The 24,074-nt window shown below is 33.4% G+C and overlaps 1 protein-coding gene across 1 annotated transcript in view; it reads right to left on the bottom strand.

Annotated features, from left to right (window-relative positions):
• Window positions 1-5,952: 5,952 nt before the first annotated feature.
• Window positions 5,953-24,074, bottom strand: part of ZPBP (zona pellucida binding protein) — a 104,797-nt gene continuing 86,675 nt past the window's right edge. Inside the window, exon 9 of the mRNA XM_016424563.2 lies at window positions 5,953-6,488. Coding sequence (XP_016280049.2) covers window positions 6,397-6,488 — 92 coding nt within the window. The 3' untranslated portion in view covers window positions 5,953-6,396. The remainder of the gene's footprint in view (window positions 6,489-24,074) is intronic.

The following is a 24,074-nucleotide window of genomic DNA, read 5'->3' as shown; positions in this document are numbered from 1 at the left end:
TCTAAACTCCACTGAGAAGGTAAGCAATTCAATATAGTTGTTAAAAGAAAATGAACAATGAATAGGACACATGCCCAATTAATTTTATTGTAGCTCTTGAGTTTTAAAAAATGAACTGTTAACTTTACTTTTTGCTTTTAAAAATAAAACCAACATAGCCAATATTCCATATACCTCCAAGTAATATGTACAATGTATCCTTATTCTTTTTTTTTTCTTGGTTACTTCTAGGCTTTGGATTTCCAGAAATATGATACTTCTGAGTTACCTATCTAAATAGCCTTTCTTGTTAGGAAAAGAAAAAGTGTCCTAAATTCAAGTTTCTTTTTTAAAAAATGGAACTGAAACAAAGATGCAGGAAAACAGCCTCATCCCAAACTCAATAGGGAAGGAAGGCTAAATAAGGATTTCTTCCAAATAAGAACTTACTGCCCTCTAAACTCCATTCTGGCTGTGAGATCCTCTGATTCTATGAAATGCTGGCTTCTTAAAATGCAGATTAGAGATTACATAACTTCCTATATTCCACTGAGCTTTGAAAATGTTAAAGAGAAATGTGGGGCATATTTGTTAAGAAAAAAAAGAAAGAATATTCTCAGAATAAGTACAACTCCATTTTGTAAAGATACCATTGAATTATCTACTATTACAAAGAAAAAAAGGAAGCAAGAAATAAATGTACATAGGTTAAAAATAATATTATCCAAACAGCACCTTCCACGGCATGATTCCATAGGTTGAATGCCTTGATATGTGCATTAACTTGTTCAAACAACTTGTGTCCTTTAGTATTAGTGCTAAATGAGTAATAACTAATGGTCATGTCAATAACTCAATTTCAGTTCAATGGTGAAAGTAATTTATAGTTTGGGAAATAGAATGTGCCTCTTCCTCTAATACATCTTACACCTATTTGATCTCACTAAGACCTAGCTTCCCCTGGACAATACTCCGTCCCTAGCTATCATCTCCAGTGCTGACATCTTCATTCATATTCACTCATTCTGGAAGAGAAGCTGGCATATTCTTTGATCTTCACAACCACTTGGAGATTCTTAATTTGCTTCCATCATTCAATCTCTCCATCTTTGAAATTCACTCTTTTAATTATTTTATGTGATTTAGAGCACTGTGGCTATTGAATATAGATCCCCAGGATCATTACTCCTCCTTTTTATGTTGACTCTCTTCCCCAATAATAGAGGACTTCATCATTCATACTAATGCTTACTCAAAACTACCTCAATATCCTCAAATCTTATAGCCTGTCCCTACATTCAACCTGAACCGCATTCAGTAATGGTCACAGCTTGAATCTCATCATTACCAATAAGTGTTCTTTTGCTTGATCAAAAACTTTGACATTCCTTTTATTATCATCATCATCAACCAACCCTATCTACTACTTTTCTTCTAATATTTTCAAACATGTCCATATTTCACCCATCCAAATATGGTAACTGACAAAGAGCAACTGGTGAATTACAAAGAAACAGTAATATTCACCATTTGAGAATATATATATATATATATATATATATATATATATATATATATATAAACAAAATTATTGATTCCTGAAATACCAAATTAAGTACTACAATATAGTGGGTCAGTCTCAATTTATAAATAGTATTTTGGCATCTGTATCTGGGAACCAGAATTAATAGAAGAAAAAACTGTACTTATTTTGGGTTGGAAGAAGAAGGAAAGTATTAAAATTCTTATGAATTCTAAGTTTCTCACTAAGCTTACTTGTCATTCATTTGTTTCTTAGTGGAAAAAATTTTAACATGTTCAATTTATAGTAACCTAAAGAAAAAAATTACTCTGCAAAAAAAAATTTGCAAAAAGAAAATGGGTTACTAAAACAAATTATATTTCCTTACCTAATGCAGTGCTACTTAATAAATTACTTGGAGACACATAATGGAATGTGAGTGTTCACTAGGTTATCTAAGCACTATTTCCTTTGGCATTAATGATTATAATATGACAGTGTTGTTTACATGAGTTATGCCCTTACTTAATGTAACGATAGCTTACCAAAACAATGTTACTGTTCTAATTAATTTGAATCACTCTTTTTCTCAGGCATTAAGGGTGGGTGATTTACCATGTTCTCCATTCTCCATCAGGTTTATCATGAAAACAAAACAAAACAAAAATTTTAGATCCATTGACCTATTTTCTGTTGTCCAATAAAACAAAATGCTTTTATTTGCTATCTCAGGAATGTTCTGAAGCAAGTGACCTTTCTCCACATTTTTAAGGTTAAATCCCATAGGAATATATACACAAACTTGAGGAGAAATGCCAAAATGATTGATTTATTGAAGCAGAAATTAGAATAGAAGGATTCTGCAATGTTTTTCATTATTCAACATGTCATTTGTTCTGGTATATTGTATAGTTAAAGAAAAACTAGAAAGTTATTCTTCCTAAGTACAGAAATGATGCATTCTGTGTATTTCTTCCTAATATCTTTCTAAATATTAATAATTATAACTTTTCCTTAGCAAAACTTTATGTCAATATTTTATTACTAAGCCTCGAAAATGGGATTTTGCAAAAAGAAACTTCAACGGCTTGTCAATTACAAAGATAGTATTTAGTGGTTATTACATGAGAGCTGATTACTGATTGCCAATATGGAACAAGTTCAGTTCTATTCAACAAACATTCATCCTGCAACTTTTATTTGCAAGGCATTCAGTCTTTGGAATTCAAAGATCAAAAAGGTTCCTATCCTCAAGGAACTTATAGTTTACTAGTGGAAATAACGTGTATATGAATAAGTAAATGTGAAATATTCCAGTAAAATTAAGGGAAAGTGTACTACTACTTTACAGAAGACAAGAAAGTTCTTGTGGCAGGAATAGCAATTGAGCTGAGCTTTAAAGCAAGTTAAGAATTCTAGAAGGCAGAGATGAGTTGGCAGTGCACTTGAGAAATAGGGATAAGGAGTCACTTATGAAGAGGAGAGAGATTTAATATAGTTACAGTTAACAGCTAGCTAAGCAGAAAGCATAATGGCTCAATTCCTACTTATTTCTGTTTTCTCTTAGCCATTAGTCTATGATCATGATCTTCAAATTTTTCAGTTTTTCAAATCTACCTTTTCAGGGTAGCAAATATTTTTAAGAGGAAACAAAGGAGCAGCGAGGTGGCACAATGGATAGAGGGTCAGGCCTTGCCCTTTTGTCTTAGAGTTGCTACTAAGATAGGAACTAAGGGTTTTAGATGGCAAGAGTTTCTGTGCTCAAGGGAGAATGGACTAGAAACCCAACTGAGATCAGTCCTCATCCCTAAGGGTTTACTATTGCCCTCACATGTCCTCCAACATTGGGGATCTAAGTAAATCGAAATTTGAGGAAATGTGTGCAACAGTAGAAATAGAAAAAGCCAATGTGTAAAGAGGGAAACCATAGACACACAAAATTAGGTTATGTGACAAGGCTTAAAAGACTAAAAGTTCAAGGTAAAAAGTCTGAGAATAATAGAAGCAGATAAATTAAGAAAAGAACCAAAACCATAAAGAATGAGCATAAAGTCAAAGGGAGATCAAAAACAAAATCAACAAGCATAATCTGAAGGAAAATAAAATAACATTTCTTATCCATAAGAATTCTTCAGACTATACAAAGATGATGGAAAAACAGCAAGAAAGTACAGAGCAGACCAAAAGAGAAATAAAAATGGCAAATGAAAATAATAGGAAAAAAACTGTCAGAAAGTGAGTCCCTTCATAATGCAAAATTTAAAAAGCAAAACAAAAAAAACAAATAAGGTACTGAACTTTGATGGCACAATGGAGAGTCTCTTTAGAGAAACAGAAGTTGAGAGAGAAAGCATCTTGAAAATAAATAAAAAAAGAAAAGAAAAATTAGCAAAGTAGACGCAAAAGACAACAATGTTAAACACTTATTCTAGAGGAAGAAGAGAAGGAGGAAGAGGAAAAGGAGGAGGTGGAGAGAGATGAGATGAGGTGTAGAAGTGCAAGCCTCAACAAGAGAATAGGGTTTAAAATCCTATTTAAACCTAAAGTTATGAGACAACTGGGGGTGTACTGTATTCAAAAGAATTGTACACCTGGGGCAAGGACTTACTTTCTTTTCTAGATGAAAAGCACTCATTCAAGCTACCCAAAGTTCAGGAAACAAACCCAATATGGAAGAAATTCACTGAGCTTGTTTCCCCCACCTATTCTTATGATTAGATGGGCTAAGATTCTGACTTTTCTATAAGGACTGTAATAAAAAACTCCTTTGGGATTTAAACTAGTGGTGACAGAACCTTCTTTTGTTTCAAAAGAGGGCTTGGTGCATATAAGTTTGAATATGTATCCCTACTCTAGGCTGTATTTACCTGGCAGTCAATGTTAGATGTCAACTGCATGCCACACAAGCTCAATGGGGAAAAGATGTAGGATAAGCAGTATGATTACAGCATCAGAAAATATCAATAATCCTATACCATCAAGGGTATGAGCTGCCATTCCATAATATATCCTGTCCATACATGTTTCTTACATTTGCTCCCCTACAAATATATCCTTCAACAGTTACTTGTTCCATTGATAGCATGTATTTTTTATGGGAGAATGTACTTTAGGTTTAGTGGAGAAAATGTTTTGTTGATATTTTTCTCATTATTAATAGTTGCTCCTAAAAAAATAACTCAACCATTACTGAGAAGAAATAAACACTGGAAAGAATATAACCATATATGAATACAATTAATGATTTTCTATGAAAGTCCAAAGAACCACAGAGAAATTAGGACGGACTTTAAATTTAATATGTAGTCTATTTTATTTCTATTCCTTTTTATTTGTTATTCAAAGGAATATATATTTGCACGAGAATCCCAAAGCAATTTTCACCTACCAGGTCAGTCAATTTTATCAAATAACAAAATTATTTGTTTAAAATTGACATTTGGTAGATTAAATTAATTTTTATTTTTAAGTGAATTGTATTGTTGGTTCAGATCCAATTTTGTCTGTATTTGCGAAGGCAGATAAAGGAAGAGGGAATAGCTAATATAGCAAAGAACAGAATTGGTAAATGAAGACATGAATCAAGACATTGTGCTGGACACAAAGAATACTGTTAAACTAATGTAAGCTGTAAATTTGTTTTTCACAATATTTATGTAGAGAATTTAACTTTTTGGCATGCATAAACAACCACATACATCAACCCTGTGAAATAGGTCATTATTGAGTCATTTTTAACAGTTGAGGGAATGAGACTACAAAGAGATGATGTGATTTTTTTCCTAAAAATGACAACTATTAGAGATAGAAAAGTCTTAGGTCCATTCTACATTAGCAAAATAGAGACATGTAATTCCACTGCATTAATAGAGTCACTTACTAAACATATATATATATATATATATATATATATATATATATATATATATATTTAAACCCTTTCTTTACATCTTGGAGTCAATATTATGTATTGGCTCCAAGGCAGAAGAGTGGTACGGGCTAGGCAATGGGGGTCAAGTGACTTGCCCAGGGTCACACAGCTGGGAAGTATCTGAGGCCAGATTTGAACCCAGGACCTCCCGTCTCTAGGCCTGACTCTCAATCCACTGAGCCACCCAACTGCCCCTTAAACATAAATATATTATGAAACCATTGCCACCCGATATTTAGCACACTAAGACCTGTAGTGACTATACTGGAATTGCCCTCAGTAAAATCCACTGTGTATAGTGCATACAGTTTCCTCCTATGTAATAAGGTTAGATTAATATAAATTACATGGGATACCTCTGAAACAATGAAGAAATCCTCAATGAAGAGAATGTATATGAAAAATGAAATAGTCTGAGACCCCAAATAGGGATTTCACATCAGAGTTTTGGAATTTGAGTTGTAAAGGATGAGCTCATCCAAATTAACCCTTTCATTGCACAGATAAAGAGACTAAAGGCCAGAAAGATGCAGGAATTTGCCCAAAGTTCACACAGTCAATAGGTGGCAGTACCAGGACAAAAATTCAGATCTTCTGAATTACAATTCATTTTTCATTCACAATGTTTTTGTGCCAAAATTTTTAAATCTTTTTAGTTTATTTTCATGAAAGGGATAAATGGAGAATATAACATATTCTAGTATATTTTTGAATCACAGTGATGCGGGACATGGTGTGGATACATTTTACCCTTAAGTCTAAAATAAATAAATTATATTAATAAATTGGGAACTTTGCCCTTTACAGTCTTAGTAGAGAATTTGCATTTCCATATTGAAACACTTGATTAAAATGATGACTCACATTCTTTTTTTAATAAACGTATTTTACTTATGCAAAGTACTGGATATATTTTAACTTTTAAAATTTATTAAAGTGTTAAGAAGCATAAAATAATGGTACTTTAGCATTTTGTTGCTCCAAATGTGTGGCTCCTGTTGCACTGAAGGCAGTGAATTCCAATGTGTGGGTTATAGGTTCCAGGGGTACAGATCACTGTAAATAAAGAATAACCTAATAAATAAAGGATCTCTAAAAAAGGTAATCTGTGTTGATATGATGTTATACTTAGAGAATTCTAGAGAATTAACTTTAAAATGAGCTGAAATAATTAACAATTTCACCAAAGTTACAGGATACAAAAAAACTGATATAACTTATCGGCATTTCTACATATTGTCAACAAAAGCCATCAGCAAGAGATAGAAAAAAATTCCAGTTAAATTAAAGTTAAATGATATAAAATACTTGGGAATCTACCTGCTAAGACAAACCCAGAAACTATATGAACTCTATAACAAAATATTTTTCATACTAATAATGTCAGCTCTAAACAATTAGAGTAATATTATATGTTTATGGAGAGGCTAGACAAGTATAATAAAAATGATAATTTTACCTAAATTAACTTATTCAGTGTCATACCAGTCAAATTGCCCAAAAATTATTTTATGGAGGTAGGGAAAATAATAACAGAATTCATTTGGGAGAACAAAGGTCATGAATATCAGGAGAATCAATGAAAAACAATGTGAAGGAAAGTAGCCTTGCAATCCTGGATCTAAGTGTGTTACAAAGCAATAATCATTAAAACAATCTGGTAATAATTAAGAAATAGAGTGATATATAAAGCAGTGGTCATCAAAACAATATGGTACTGGCTAAGAGACAGAAAGGAGGATCCCTGGAATAGACTTGGAGTAAGTGACCTCAGAAAGACAATCTATGATAAACCCAAAGATGCCAGCTTTTGGGACAAAATTTCACTATTTGACAAAAACTGCTGGGAAAATTGGAAGACAGTATTGGAGAGATTAGGTTTAGATCAATATCTAACACCCTACAACAAGATAAACTTAGAATTAGTGAATGACTTGAATATAAAGAAGGAAACTTTAAGTAAATTGGGTGAACACAGAATAGTATACTTGTCAGATCTTTGGGAAGGGAAAGATTTTAAGACCAAGCAACAGTTAAAAAAAATTACAAATTGTAAAATCAATAATTTTGACTACATCAAATTAAAAAGTTTTTTTTACAAACAAAAACAATGCAACCAAAATTAGATGGGAAGACACTAACTGGAGAAAAAATCTTCATAACAAAAACCCCTGACAAAGGTCTAATTACTCAAATGTATAAAGAGATAAATCAATTGTATAAAAAACCAAGTCATTTCCCAATTGATAAATGGGCAAGGGACATGAATAGGAAATTTTCAGATAAAAACCATTAATAAGCATATGAAAAAGTGTTCTAAATCTCTTATAATCAGAGAAATGAAAATCAAAACAACTCTGAGGTATCACCTCACACCCAGCAGATAACATGACAGCAAAGGAAAGTAATGACTGTTGGAGGGGGTGTGACAAAATTGAGACATTAATGCACTGCTGGCGGAGTTGTGAATTTGCTCCAACCATTCTGGAAGGCAGTTTGGAACTATGCCCAAAGGGTGATAAAAGACTGTCTGCCCTTTGATCCAGCCATAGCACTGCTGGGTTTGTACCCCAAAGAGATAATAAGGAAACAGACTTGTACAAGAATATTCATAGCTGCGCTCTTTGTGGTGGCAAAAAAATTGGAAAATGAGGGGATGCCCATCAATTGGGGAATGGCTGAACAAACTGTGGTATATGTTGTTGATGCAATACTTTTGTGCTCAAAGGAATAATAAAGTGGAGGAATTCCACGGAGACTGGAACAACCTCCAGGAATTGATGCAGAGTGAAAGGAGCAGAACCAGGAGAACATTATACACAGACTGATACACTGTGGTACAATCGAATGTAATGGACTTCTCCATTAGGGGCAGTGCAATGTCCCTGAACAATTCGGAGGGACTCATAAGAAAGGACACCATCCACATCCATAGTAAAAACTGTGGGAAAAGAAACACAGAAGAAAAACAACTGCTTGATTAAATGGGTTAATGGGGATATGATTGGGGATATAGACTCTAAATGATCACCCTAGTGCAAACATCAATAATATGGAAATAGGCTTTGATCAAGGACACATATAAAATCCAGTGGAATTGTGTGTCGGCTATGGGAGAGGGAAGGGAGAGGGGAGGGAAAGAATATGATTCTTGTGACCAAGGAAAAATATTCTAAATTTACTAATTAAATAAAATTTTCAAAAACAAAAGAATAAAAAACAAAATGCTAAAATAATAAATTTAATTAAGAAGAAAAAAGAAATAAAGTGATGAATCAGTGGAAAAGATTAGTTATACACACCTACTAATAAATGACCACAGTTATTTAGTGCTTGATAAATCAAGAGCTTTTGGAATAAGAACTATTTGACAAAAACTATTAGAAAAATTGAAAAATGCTATGGCAGAGTATGGAAAAAGATCATTATCTTCTACCATACCATACACGAAGATAAGTCAACATGGGTACATGATTAAGACATTAAAGGTGATACAAGCAAATTAAGGGGAAATGGAATAGTTTACATGGATGAGGGAAGAATTTAGGGTCAAATAAGACATAAAGAATATTATTGGATGCAAAATGGATAATTTTAATTATGTCAAATTTAAAAAGCAAACAAAACCAAGTTTAGAAGGAAAGTAGAAAGATACAGGAAATTGTTTATAGGAAATTCCTTTGATAAAAAATTTCAAATATGTAGAGAACTAAGTCAAATTTATAAAAATATAAGTCATTCTCCAATTGATAGTCAAAAGATAAGAACAGGCAGTTTTCCGATGAAGAAATCAAAGCCAACTTTGTCATATGAAAAAATACTCTAAATCACTCTTTGAGAAGTTCAAATTAAAGCATCTCTGAGGTACCACCTCATACATATCAGTAGGTATGGCAATATGACAAAGAAGGAAAATGACAAAAGTTGGGAAGGATGCAGGAAAATTGGCATACTATTCCATTGTTGGTATAGTTGTGATCTGATCCAACCAATTCTAGAGAGCAATTTGAAACTAAGATCAAAGGGATCTAAAACTCTGCATATGATTTGACTCACCAAAACCAATACTAAGTCTGTATCCCAAAGAGATCAAGAAGGAAAAAAAAAGTAAAAAATCAATTTATACAAAAATATTTATTGCACTCTTTTTTGTGGTAGCAAAGGGCTAGAAATTATGGGATTGTTCATTAACTGGGGAATGGCAAAACAAGTTGTGGTATATGATTTTGATGGAATATTATTGTGTTATAAGAAATTTTAAACAGAATGATTCTGGAAAAACTTACATGACCTAATTAAAATGAAGTGAGCTGAACCAGGGGTACATTGTACATTATGCCAGCAATATTCTTTGATAAAGAACTGAGAATGACTTATTCTCAGCAATGCAGTGAACCAAGAGTATGTTAGAGAGTCATGATGTAAAATGCCATCTGCCCTCCAAGTAAAAACTAAAGGACTATGAATGAAGACCAAAACATATGACATTATAATCTTATTTCTCCTTCCAATAAGTACTCTGAAAGTTGACTGTGATCTTGACTTCCATGTTAGTACAATAAATACTATTTCCATCTGAATGGCACTGATCAAAAAAAGGTTTTCACACATATGGGCACAGATTTGTATCCTCACAACTCTATGAAGTAGGTTGGGCAGGTCGTGTCATTCACATCTTATAGGTTAGTTAAGAAAGGTCCAGAGATGATCAAAATCAGGTGGGTACTTATTGGTAGAACCCAGGTTTGGTTTTTTGTCTTTCTTCTAGTGTTCTTTTTATTATGTAATGCTGGTTCTCAACCTGATAAAAGTTGCCTCTGGCCTTCCCATACAACTGATCCAATTAAAAAAAAATCTTTCATGAATTGCAGGGTAAGACGGAAAATAGTGACATTACTAAGAGACATCAGAGGGAAAAGAGGCAGACAGTAAATAGTGGGGGGAAATAAAGGGAAGAAAACCTTGAAATTATCCAAAATATCAGGAAAAAGAAAACCCAAAGACCTTGAACATAAGTAAGAACTTGAACAGGGAAGACATTAACAGCAGAAGGAAATGTGGTCCCCATTTCTATTAAATCAGTTCAGGCATCTATGAATAAATAGTGCAGAACAAGGAAAAACAATCATCACTTGAGGAAATAGAGCAACCTGTGAAATTTGAGGAGAACATGGAACCACAACTCACTATTTCAGAGTAATTTAAAAGGGAAATGAGAATAATGAGAGCAAAATTTTTGGCTTATAAACAAAAATAATGGGCAGAAGAGAAAAACCAGAATCTGTAATGACAAACCTGATAAACAAAAGAGAGAACAATAGATTGGGAATACAAATACATAGAAATGAAGGGCATTCTAGAGGAGAAGGGAAAAATAACATTAAAAGAAGTTATCTCCACTGGGCAATAAAAACATGCCATTTACAAAGATAGGATATATAGACAACCTAAAGATCATACATCTTCCACAGGAACATGATGGGACAAAAAACTTTAACACCATAATGATGGAAATAGTAGAAGAGAACTGCCCAGAACTTCTGAAAATAGAAAATGTATTATCAATTAAAAAGAATTCAAAGATCTCTTCCAAAAAATGTCCAAAGCTACAAACTCTAAGACAAACACATAGTGATTAAATGTAACAATACAATTGTATTGGACTGGAAAACAAGCAAACAACAACAAAAATAATAATCTGACCATAGAAAGCATGATGGTGGTAGGGAAGATAAAGAAAAACTCAGAATACAGCAAATACAAATCACTTATGCTCAATGCCTCAAAGATAATGTGCATTGATCTCAGGATCAAAAAGAATTACTAGGAGAGCTCAAAATGAATTTTAGAAATCAAGTAAGGAAAAGAAAAACTGGAAAAAGAAATGAGGATGGAAGAAAATGGGGGGGGGGAGTACAATAGCTTCATAAAGGAAGCACAAAGAAATACTGGGGGAAATAATGCCTTGAAAAAAAGAGTGAATGGAAAAAGATGTCCAAAAATTCACTGAAGAGAAGAACTTAAAAAGAAGAGTCAAATGTGAAAATGTACAAAAATTAAAGGAAGAAAATAACTTTTTATAAAGTATTATTTTCCAAGTAGAAAGGGAGAAAGATAGAAAATAGAAAAGTTCTGTTATGATTAAAATTATTTCCACAGGCTGGTTTTGGGAAGAATGTCTATTTACTGGGTGAGTATTTTAACCAATAAAGTAATAGGTCAGCAGCCCCTTTCAATGACCAAAGACCCCAAACTCCATTAAGTATATCTATAAATAGAGTTTTAGGAGCTTATTATTCAGCCCTTCTCTTGAATTCCAAGACATCTCTAATTGGAAAATAGCTAATTAGGAGGTGGTCCATCAAACTATCAACCCCTATGCTACCCTGTGATTAGGGTCAGATAGTCAGGAAGGGAATGCTTGTCTCACTTTTCTATTAAATAAATTTTGTTAAAAGGGAGACATTCATTGGGTTTCTTAAGTTCAAAGAAAATGTAAAAAGCAGTCTTTGATCTAGAACCCAGAAAGAGAAATATATGGTAAATCTCTGCAAACTACAACACTTATAGAGAAATTAATATAGTTTATGAAAAATGAATTCTCATAATCACCCCATTGTTTCCTGTGGAGGCTGGGCCTCAGTTTTCCCAACAAAGCACCACAAATATGATGAATACATGACAGACTTAATTATGATACTTGGGTGTTTCTTAACATGATGTTAAAATAATTTAATAAGCACACTGACAAATAGCAATTGGGGGCACTCCCCTTCTGGCACAAGTGTCTTACAAACAAACAAAATAATGGTGCATGGGAGAGGCATGAAAAGGGCAAGTGACCCAACTCCCACTGTCCAATCTGTAATGTCCAAGAACTCAGAATTTCATGATGCAGGTGCCTGATTCCTGAGGATATCTTCTTTGTTGTCAGCTAGAGTCATGCTGGTAGATCTGCTTTGTCCTGGTCCAGATCATCAATAGCATTTTTCTCTAAAATTTCTCAAAAAAATATATCTTTATAAAACTTAACAGTCACTAAATCACTAAAATTTTGTAGTGCCAGATGATGAGAGTTAACTCAAATCTTGGGATTCTAAAATTATTAATATAAAAGATATCTAATTATGAACCTCTGCACTAAGGAATTTACATTTCCTATACTTTTAGCTGTTTTTTATTTTTATCTGAACTAGGACTTGCTTTGGAAAACTGCCAATAACAGATTGAAAGGAAATGTAAAAGAATCTATGAGAATTTAACCTTTAGAGCTAGCTTGTATGGTAAAAAATTATATATGTGTGTGTGTGTATATATATATATATATAAAATATAAATGTATGTATATATATGATTTCTGCAACTTGGTATTAGAATGTTAAATGTCTTAAAAATTGGAAACACTCATATTTGATATATACTTGTCTTACCTTTCTACATTCTTAAAATTTTTTTTCACTTTATTTCACTACCATTATTTATTATAACTTATTATTTTGTATTATTTGTTATTATTATTTATTCACTTTAATCTTCTCAAACTTTAATTTTCTCAATCCCCTCTCAGGAGGATAAGATCTGTTAAGGATCTTGTCCTATATAAAAGCCTTAGGCAACAATGCTCTTTACAAACATGTGGCTTCCATGCCTAAGCTTGATGCCTGAACAAATTTACCCAAAAGATGTTTTACCTCATTATTATGACAAGAGTCTTGGAATTGGATTACTAAAAAGCTGGGCAAATTATTTTACTTTGTTTCAAATAAGTTGTCTATAGTGAAATAGAGTAAGTTTCTACCTATGCTCAAATAAACTAGATATTATATTTATATAGAGTAATGCTCTATCTTTCCCATAGCTTTGTGTAATCTGCTTGCATTTCAGAGTATATCCCATACACAAGTGAAGGTCTTACAACAAATAACAAGTGTTAAGTAGAATTAGATGTCACTTATAGATAACGAAAGATAGACTCTAAAATATTTTTTTCTAAGTAAATGCACAAAATTATTTTAACCCCAATCAGAAAAATGTCTCTGATGTAACCTTATCAAAGAGTGGAATTATATCCTAGTTTAGATGTTCACAGATCACTACCTAATTGTCTAATCATTCCTATCCTACTCTGAAATATTTGAAGGACTTTAAATAATTATTGATAGGTAACAAGCCCAAATACTTATCCATTTGATTATATTCAGACGAATGAAAAGAATTACAAATTCAGGTTTAATAGCTTTGATCTTACAAACTAATAGCTTAGATATTTTAGCGTTAGACTACTAGATAAACATTAATATTATATTCACATATTTAACTGATCAATTGTTCTGATTAAGAGATTTTGTGAGAGGAAGAAATAGGGTTATAATGAAAACAGCTTCAAAACTCATCCTTCAGGCCTATATGAATTCAAATATGAATTATAAAGGCTCATCATGAAGCCAGGGGGAATCACAAAGAGATTCTGATCCATTTAAGTGCCCTATTTCTCAAGATGGGGACCAAGTCAAGGGAATTCAACCTTCAGCTTCACAAGGTCATTCTCTTACCTTTCCCAGAAACAGACCTTGGACTGCAGGAACATATGGCACTTCCTTTAATGGTGGCCTTATGCAGGGTTACATATTGATATGTGAAATCAAAACTTAACAGTAGCTTAAAGTTCCCCAAAAAACCTTCTCCTCAAAAGCAAAATCTTAGTAAGTTACAGCTTAGGGTCAGAGTATTCCTATTTTTTCATGTCTTAATATCTATCGATCAGGGTATACAATGAGTATACAATGATCTGGCATAAGAATAGTTATAATGTAAACTTTCACAGTGAATAGTAGTTTCAAAAATGCAGAAATACTAAGAGCAACAATTAAACATAATCTTCCATAAAATTCCACTGTTTTTCACTCAATTCATGGTATAAAATAAGACTAAAGCCTTTTGAGAACAGTGACTATTGGATATTTTCCCTTAAACAAACATGTCATTTGCTATCCAGCTAATACACAAGATGCTAGTTACTTTAGTCAAATTAATCCATTTCAAAATAACTATCCAAACATGGTTATAAAAATCAGATCATAATCTTATTAAATCATTACATGAAAAAGATTTCATAACTCACAAGTAAATATTTCTGTGAGATAAATTCTTAATGACCCCCTCTGACAATAACTTTCCCTCTAATTATGGAGTGGCTATAATGGAGAAAGGGATAAAAAATTTTAAATTGATGTCATGAATTTTAAAAACCATTTTTATGAATATTCAATTTTAAAATGCCCCAATTCCCCATAACTTTATCCCTATTTTCTCTTAAGGAGCTAGATCAAGTTTTAGTCTCCACCCAAAAGGCCTAATCAATTTCTTCAGTGTCCACTGAAAGAGCTATTGCTAAGGAAAAACAAATAAACTGTAGCCCCATCACGCAAAATCAGGCTAGCTCAGTACAAAAGAAATTAGAATGAAAATTAAGAGGCCCAGGATATTTTAATCTAGGCAATTTGTGAACTTTTAAGAGGAACAAAACCATCTCAGACTAACTTCCTAACAAGAAGTTGGTCACTGTTTATGTTAAATATTCAATGAAGAATCTCTCTAGCTACTTGTCTCAGCACAGAAGAATTTTACAATTCTAGTTGCTTACTTAAACAGACTTCACTTTATTTTTTGAGGAAAGGGCAAAAAATAATAATTCTTAAGGATTCAAATACATGATAAATATTTAAATCGGCAAGATCCATATAATTGGCTGCATAATTTCTAACTTTAAAATCAACTCAAGTATGATTTTAATTCAATTTTTCAAAGTCCAATTGTGTTTCAATAAAAATCTCTTACTTTTCAGACCTCTCAATTCTCTTAATTCGAATTTTTAAAGAACATCAATTCAAAATTCACTATATAGAACATAGATCACAAGACACCTAGAGATTTTCTTTTTAAATCTAAGTTTTGTGCACACAAATTGCTGAAACCATTTAAATACACAGACCAGACAATTAAACAAGTTTGTTTACATACATAGACATATAACAGACAGCATAAGATTTTTTCATGACTAGACATTAATAAAAAAATTCTTTTTTCCCCATAATTTGTAATAACAGGAAGAGGCAAACTAACAAATTATCACATACTTTCTAACTTAAGCCTTATCTATTTCAAACATAAATAGCCAAGCGAGGATAAAATCTTCGCTGATGTTATAACAGATTTTATGTCTCTGTCCTGGAACCATGACCCCAGACTGGATAATTAGGTTAAAGAGCTGCCAGATGGCACCTTTTCCTGTTCCCAATGCTATTACAAGGATTCCTTGAGATCTCTTTCTAATTAAATATTCAGTCCTGTTATCATCCCTGGGTTCTGGACTTTTTCTGGTGCCATTACCACTGCCTACACAGATCTTTCCATATTCCTAAACTAACCTAAGCTTGAAAAAAATGATCCAGTGTGACTTTTTTCTTGACTGTGCTACTCAGAATTTAGTTTGGCACATTTAAAAAAATTGTTGTAGAGGAAATGTATTGGGAGAGCTCATCAAAAATGCTAGCATCATTCCACCATCTTGGTTCCACCTCCCTTTTGATACAATCTCAAAATAAACAAATCAGTGTCACCACTGGCTTCTGGCTTCCCATAAACTTCCACATCAAAGGCATGGACTGTCAGAGTCTTCATATTTGAACCCTCATCTCTACCTACAGTAGTCAGTGAATATTTCAAACTGAGTGGAGTTGGTTCCAATCAATGCTGAGAGACTGGAGGTGTTTGCAGGTCCGTATAAACAAGAATCGTTTTACTTCCTGAGTGACATCTACAAATTCTTTAGGGAAGGTGAGGCTTACACTGATGAAGCCCAAATATTACTCTTCACTCTAACCTTGGTTTTCTTTTTCAAGTGCCTTTCATAAAATCGCTGAAATGAAACTATTACTTAAGATCCATTGTTCAAGACAAAAGGACATTCTACAGCTTTAATTTTCACTGCTCCTTCTGAGTGTTACTTACAGTTTTGATGGGGAAACAAATCCACACACACACACACAACCCCCTGAATGATTGGTGATAAGATTTGGTGGAGTGTTCAGGAGCTGGGGTAGCAAGATGCTGACCCATTCTCATTTCCCCATGCCGATCTGGTAACTAATACCTATTTCTCCCTTTGTGCTCCTTCAGTATTTCATGACTATTCTAGTCAATATTTATACCTAAAAATATAACTACTTTTATTGGTTAAATTTCTCAAGGAAATGGAATTAGAACACATGTCCTCCTCTATTTTCTATTTCTCAAAGTGAATAGTTTCTTTGTGAAGGAGATGTTGGAACTGTTACAGTGCTGAAAATATAGATTTTTTTTTCTTTCAGGGAGGAGTTCTAGAATATATTACTCCATTTTAAAGGACTAATTCTATGATTTGATCACTTAACTGCCTATAACAGTTGAATCAATGGGTATTCTTGAACTATCCTTTCCACCAAGTAGACAGTTATGCCAAACCATTTATTATGGATAATGGATTTGATATGTGAGAGTCTGCAATGTTCTGGAGCATGACATAACCAGCATTAAGTCAAACAAACAGGAGGCTTCAGAGTATCTTATTATTTAAGAGGAATTTCCCTGTCTCATCCCAATTTGACTCAGAAATGGATTTTATATGAGAAATAAAGATACTTTTTGTTAAGTAGATACCTCCCTGTTTTATGCCTTTCATATTAAAAATCAGCAAGGAACTGAAAATATCTTTTTTTTAAATAAATCTTCTGAGAGATCTTGTGTTTTTAAATTTTTCATTGGAAAAACCTTACTGGAGGATAACTCTTATGGTGGCATTTCCAAATTAAAGATTTTTTGCTAGTAAATAATAAAAGCATGGTAGGTTCTGGCATTCTTTATATTTTTAAGTCAGTTGTCTAATTATAAATATATGAGCTAATATAGAATATTTATGAAGATTTGCCCGTTTTCTTTTCATACTTGATTGCATTAAAGATTATTCTCATAAAAATCTAAAATAAGTCATTCCCCAAAAGATAAGTGGTCAAAGAATAGGAACAAAAAATTCACAAAAGAATTGCAAATTGTTAACAATATATAAATGAAGCTCCAAATTGCTAAAAAGAAAAAATGGTTGGGTGGAACTGGGTGGCTCAGTGGATTAAGAGCAGGCTTAGAGACAGGATGTTCAGGGTTCAAATATGGCCTCAGACACTTCCAAACTGTGTGACTCTGGGCATGTCACTTAACCACCATTGCCTAGCCTTTGCCACTCTTCTGCCTTAGAACCAATACACATAAGTGATTCTAAGACAGAAGGTAAAGGTTTAAAAAAAAGGAAATCAAAACAACTCTGGGATTTCATCTCACACTGAGAATATTAGGATGACAAAAGAAGGGAATGGTTCACTTTGGAAGGTTATGAAAAATGAATGGAAATTTTGAACCTTGTACTTCATTCCCCAGAAGTCCTTGGTATTTCCCAGAATTCCCTATAATCTCTCCTGTGTCTCCACTTTGGCAAGATCATGTTATTGATATTTAACTGACAATAACACTTTCCATGCTCTCTCTTTCTTTGCAATGATGCAGCAAGTACTGCCAGTAAATAAGAACTCTCTTAGGTTAAAAAAAGTTAGTAAGCTCTAGCTGTCTTGTTGGACTACAATGAGCCAGCCATGTGGCAAGAAGGAATGAGTGTGTTGGCATCCTTCCTCTATGAACAAAGACCTACCTCCTTCTGTGATGAAGTAATGAGGGAGGAGTTGGGGTCTCTAAGGCCACTTCTTCAGTGGCTATTTACCAATCAGCCATGTCTTGGGATGTCCAGGGGAAGGACTGGGTAGTGAGGTCACAAGAGATACTACTGACCTATAGAAGAGCTCTTTTGCTTTCTTTTGCCCCACTCATGCTCTTGGGTCCCCATTCAGATTGTGGAGGGAGTCAATAGATTAGAGTGTATTGAGCAGCTGATTAATAAATTAAGTTAAAATTAATAAATAAAACCTCTCCAAGAATTTCAATTCTTACAGATGTCCAGACTTTGACTAGGGATTTTACTTCCCAGCTTATGCTTACAGGAAGGATTTCATTAATTTAAAATAAAAACACCATTTACACCAAAATATTTATAGTAGTACTTTTTGTGACAGCAAAGAACAGAAAACAAATATGTATCCATTAACTGGGGAATGGCTAAGTGGTATTCATGAATGCAATGGAATATTAATCAATGTGTTGTAGGAAACAAGAAGTATGATGACTATGAGGAAAAGACATGCACTGATGCAAGATGAAGAAAGAAGAGCTGAGAAAACAACATATACAATCTAACAAAATAAATGTAAATATAAACCATGACAAAACAATTGAAATAAAGTTTACAAAATTACAAACAAGCTTGACCTCAAAGAAGAGATATGATATGCAATATCCTTACACCTCTCCCCTATTCAGAAATGGAAGACAGAGATTTTGGAGATGTGGAACATTTTGTTGATTGTTTTAATGTATTGATTGATTTTGCTTAATTTTTTATTCCTCATCTTTTAAAAAACTGTCATTTCTTTAGGAAAGGAAGATAAACAGAAATTTAGATGATAATATTTTAAGTTAAATGTATTTTTAAATTTTCATAGTGACAGGAAAGAAGAAATATGGGTCAGCAATTATTCATGATCTCTGAATTATCTTTTTAAAATGTTACAATTTGTGACTTTTCCAAATTACCTGGTTTTCCCTCCTTTTCACATACCTTGCTATTCAATTCTTCTGGATTCTTAAAATTGTGTCATCTTCAGCATAGACCTAATCTGTGTATACTGCTGCTCTTCCCATCCTTGTTTATGTTAGTGAAATATCTACATCATCATGCAGGGCCTGTGATGTTTGAATTCAAATGTGATGGCAATATTGTCCTTTTTAGAGAAAATTACTTGTTAAAGGATCATTTGCATATATTTTCCAGTTTTCATGTTTGCCGTTCTTCTACTTTAATCCTTAACTGATCTCAAAATGATGCATCCTAACTGAATCTCTCACCAAGGTTTCTTTGCACAGTTATCCTCCCACTAATTTCTCCTCTCATATGAGGTGATACTCCCAACAATCTTCTGCTATTCTTTTTTGTAAGATCTGAAAAAAGGATTTATATTCTAAACTGTTTTTGCTTTCTTACCACTTAGCAAGAAGATTAAGGCAGTTTCTGAGTTCTTTTGGTCTATTCATTGTGGAAATAATTTATATTGGCAATACTCCCTTGGGAAAATGGTAATAGTCTGTGTCCATGTTTGCTCTTTCATCCATTATCTGTTTTTCACATTAAAGTTTGTTTTAAATATATCAGGTCATATCATAAGATAAATAATTAGCCTATTCTTTATTGTGGTGAAATTGAACCAGAAGCTAGTGCTACCTAAACTTTATATACAAAATTAAATCAAATGTATAACTATCTGTTGGCTAGGACTTCTTATTACATCTGATAGGGGCAATAAAGGAAATAAACCAAGATGTTGGGAACTTTAGGAAATAGAGTAAAGAAGAAAAGTAAAATGTGTAGTATAAGTGATGACATGTATTCACTACAACAAAGTGACTCCATCAAATTCTCAATCAAGGTAAAGTAAAAGGTAAGGTTCTAAATTGAGTGGGGATTGTTAGGGTACCACTATAGTATTCATTTCTATAGTAACCACCATGCTTCTCTATATCAGATAAGTGCACAAAGAGGTACACATATCAGTCTGGCCATATAAAACCAAGTCTGCCAAAAAACGTGGCAAATTTCCATGAATCTTTGACATTTTCCTCCTTACTTAGAAAAGAGCAATCCCTTGAAGTTACAAAGAAGTTGGTGACAATATTAATTAAAATTAAATTTCCTGACTTCTTTTCAATAATCACTCACTAAAAGACAAAAATCTATAATTAAAATTTCATGTTTATAACAATAAAACTGAAATGAACAAACTTGTATGACACCAGAAGAAAGCATCCACACATTAAGAATTATCCTTTCTTTCATGTTCTTTCATGTATCCTTTCACATGTTAAATGTTGAGTATGTATAAACCTATTTGATCCTGGGAAAGAAAAACCAGAAAGTTACTACAGTCTCAACTTACTTCTCACTGTTGAGATGGCAGCTAAGTGACAAAGTAATGTGAGCAATAGTTATTTATTATGACATTGAGCAGTAACTTAACTTTCAGACTCAGTATCCCCATCTGGAAATGGGAATAATAGTAGCACCTACGTCTGAGGGCTGTTGTGAGAATATAACATTGTACTTGTAAAGGGCTTTGCAAGCCTTAAATCTCTATATAAGCTAATATTGGTAATTACTGGAAATTATTGTTCTACGTCAATACTGTGTACATTAAAAAAAGTCTTACTAGCAACATTTTCAAAACAGAAAAATGGGGAAAATTAAAAACAGATCAAATGGGGAAAATGTTATCCCTGCTCTTCTAATCAAATGTGAGAGTTATATATGAAATGGAGAAGATGTGAATCTTTATAAATTGGAAAGGACAACACCCAGTAAAAATTTTAGTCACTATTTATGATGCTCATTTAAAGGTGATTTCTAATTGCTCTAGTTGTAAAAGAAATATTTTTATGGTACTATCTGTACTGTAATACAGTATAATCTGTATTTTTACAAAAATCTTGCTGGATACACTAATCTATGATTTGTCCGATCTCTGGTGATGGTTTTGTTTCAAATGATAAATATAGGGAAAAAAAGATTTGATAAGTATTTAATACAAAGGTTACTTTCCCTACAGTGACTACATAATTACATTAAAAAATAAAGGATTTCCATCTGATACTTCTGAAATCATCCAGAAGGTTTTAACAATTGACATCAACATAATAAATTGCTAAAGATAGGGGAAATCATATGTAATAATGTGTGTAGAATTTTTATATGCAAGTAACCTTTCTGCAACCAATCCTGGTCTGCCATCTAGGGGAAAGTTTAAAAATAATAAAGTAAATAGAAAACCCAGTGTTTACTTAACCTACTGCCGAGAAGTAAATATTCTTTACTCAATAAACATCAGTTGTCTCAATCTTCTTTATTGAGCATAAACTCCTAGTGTTGCACCTTCACTCTGCAAATAAAGTTATTTTCACAAAACTCTCCCTCATATATTTTATGTGCTCCTATCCAGAATGCCATTTCACACCTCAATGGATTTTAAGTGCACTTTGTATGTTAATTTGTTCTTGTGTCTAGTGTTATTATGGTCATATTTTCTACTATGTTCCAATTTAGAGGATTACTTAAATATCTTCTTGAGTAGTGTGTTCTCTTTTCAGTTTTTAGACTGCCACTACTTTGTACACAAAACAGCAAAGTACTCAATAAGCTCTGGTTTAAACAGGGAATTGCATGATACTTTAGCACATAGGCAAAGGAGTAAATCAATTAAGGAAAGTACAACTCTATGAAATTATTAACATTAATTGTTAAATATATGGAAGAAAGTTTAAAAAAAGGTTTATTAAGTGCATAACCTGTGAGTGTTGTGCTAGGTGCTCAGGATACATAGATATGGTCCAAACTCTGCTCTCAAAGAATTTAAAATTTAAAAAGAGAAAAAGACATATACTCAAAGGGCAATAACACATGGGATAGAAAAAGAAATGCAAAGGAAAGGTCCAGGAAAAATGCTTGGATGCATAGAATTAGGGGAGGATTCAGGAGGATACCATGGAAGAAATAGCCCCTGGCCTTTGTGAAGATTAAATTAACTCTCCCCTGTCCATGTTTGGATTTAATCACCAGAAGCGTATACACCCCACTCACACTTGAGTGGGGGAAGTCTGTGACCCATGTGTGTGATAGTGGGTGATGAATCAGAATTGACTGATTGCCCTCTGGGCAGTCCTAAGCAAAGTTTTAGTTGTAATTGGTACACGTAAAATGGAAGGAAGTCAAGGAAGTGACGAAAAATGCCAAGAACTTCCTGTGAGAGGTCTTTAGGTTTTTAGGTCTTTCATCATCAACTAGACCTTGGGGGAGTTCTGGCTGAGGACCTCAGGACTGCTTCTATTTTCTGTAGAACTACCATTTTCTGTAGAACTACCATGTGGAGTGAGTGAAAAAAGGCTGACTCCTTTCCTGGATTTTCTGAAGGGACTAGCCTCTGGAGAGGCCTATCCTCTTGAGAGACGCTCCCTGCATCCCCAGGTCCTTGGCTCAAGGCTGAGGCTCCTCCCACTAAGGACTAATTAGCCTTGCCTGGGTTGAGCCAGGGGCTGCAGTAAGATACTTAGTGTGTAGGTTAGATATTTTACCCTATCCTCTCTCTGATTTTCTTACTTTCATTCTTTCTCTATTTTATAAATTGCTAAAAAAATCATTTCTGAATTGATTAAAATTCCTGATGACCCTGCTCTTGAATAATCCAGTCCAACCTTTTATATTAACCCCTTATATTTCTAATCCTTTGCACCTTGAAGAAATAGAGAGATTTAACAAATATACTTTGTAGAGAAGAGTCTATTCCAGACAAGAGAGAGGGTGTATCCTAAGGCATGGATTGGGAAGAGATCAGAACAAGAAGAGGCAAGAGAATAATCTGGGATGGTAACAATAAAGGTATTTTAAATGGACCAGTCTTAGAGAACTCCTGGAAAATAGCTTACACTTTTGGAGGATCTTGGATGCGAAAAGGCAAATTTTATAATTTATTATAATATAAAAATCAAGAAGCAACTGATTTGTTGAGATAATGATGATGATGACAAAAATAACTGACACTTTATATAACACTAAGATATTCAAAGCACTTTATAATTGGTTCTCAAAATAATATTGTGAATTAGGTGTTACTATTTCCCCCATTTTACAAAGGAAACTGAGGTAGAAAGTGATCAAAAGACTTGTCCAGAGTCATACCACGAGCAAACATCTGAAGCAAGATCTGAACGTAAGTGTCATATAAATAAAGCTATTGTTCAGTCATTCAGTCATGTCCAAATCTTTGCATCCCCAAGAACCATGGCATGCCAATATTGCCCATGGGGTTTTCTTGGCAGGGATACTGGAGTGCTTTATCCTTCCCTGCTCAAATGGGCTAAGGCAAATACAGGGTAAGTGACTTACCCAAGGCCACTCAGCTAGTAAGTGTCTAAGATGGAATTTGGCCTCAGATCATCCTAATGCCAAGCCCAGTGTTCTAGCCACTTAGCCACTTAGCCGCCTCTGATTAAAGCTATACATTAGGATTATTAGGTAGTGTGATAAAGGAGGTCCTGAAGAGTAGGTGATGGCATGAAAAAGACTAGCAAGGACTATATTACAGCAAGGCAAGAAGAGCTCAGATCATAAACAAGGGTACTATTAACATGTGCTAATAATTCTATAAACCTAGAATAGCACTTGTCTGCTTAGCACGCCACAACAAACTTCTATACTTGCATTCAAAGGCCCTACCCAATGAAAGTCCAACCTACATATTCTATCACACTTCACATAATCAATCATTCACTTTAGTGGATCACTTTGCTTCATTTCTCCTGTACTGTCTCTTATCCGTTTCATGTTCATTCTTTCTTCTGCCAATGTTGCAACCCTGCTCTTTTCAGCCAAGTCTGTATTACCACTCTTTAAAGCCCAGCTCA

The sequence above is a fragment of the Monodelphis domestica genome, chromosome 7 (assembly GCF_027887165.1).
Source record: "Monodelphis domestica isolate mMonDom1 chromosome 7, mMonDom1.pri, whole genome shotgun sequence".
Taxonomy (NCBI): domain Eukaryota; kingdom Metazoa; phylum Chordata; class Mammalia; order Didelphimorphia; family Didelphidae; genus Monodelphis; species Monodelphis domestica.
Note: the sequence above shows the minus strand (reverse complement) of the source record. Positions and strands in the feature narration are given on the sequence as shown.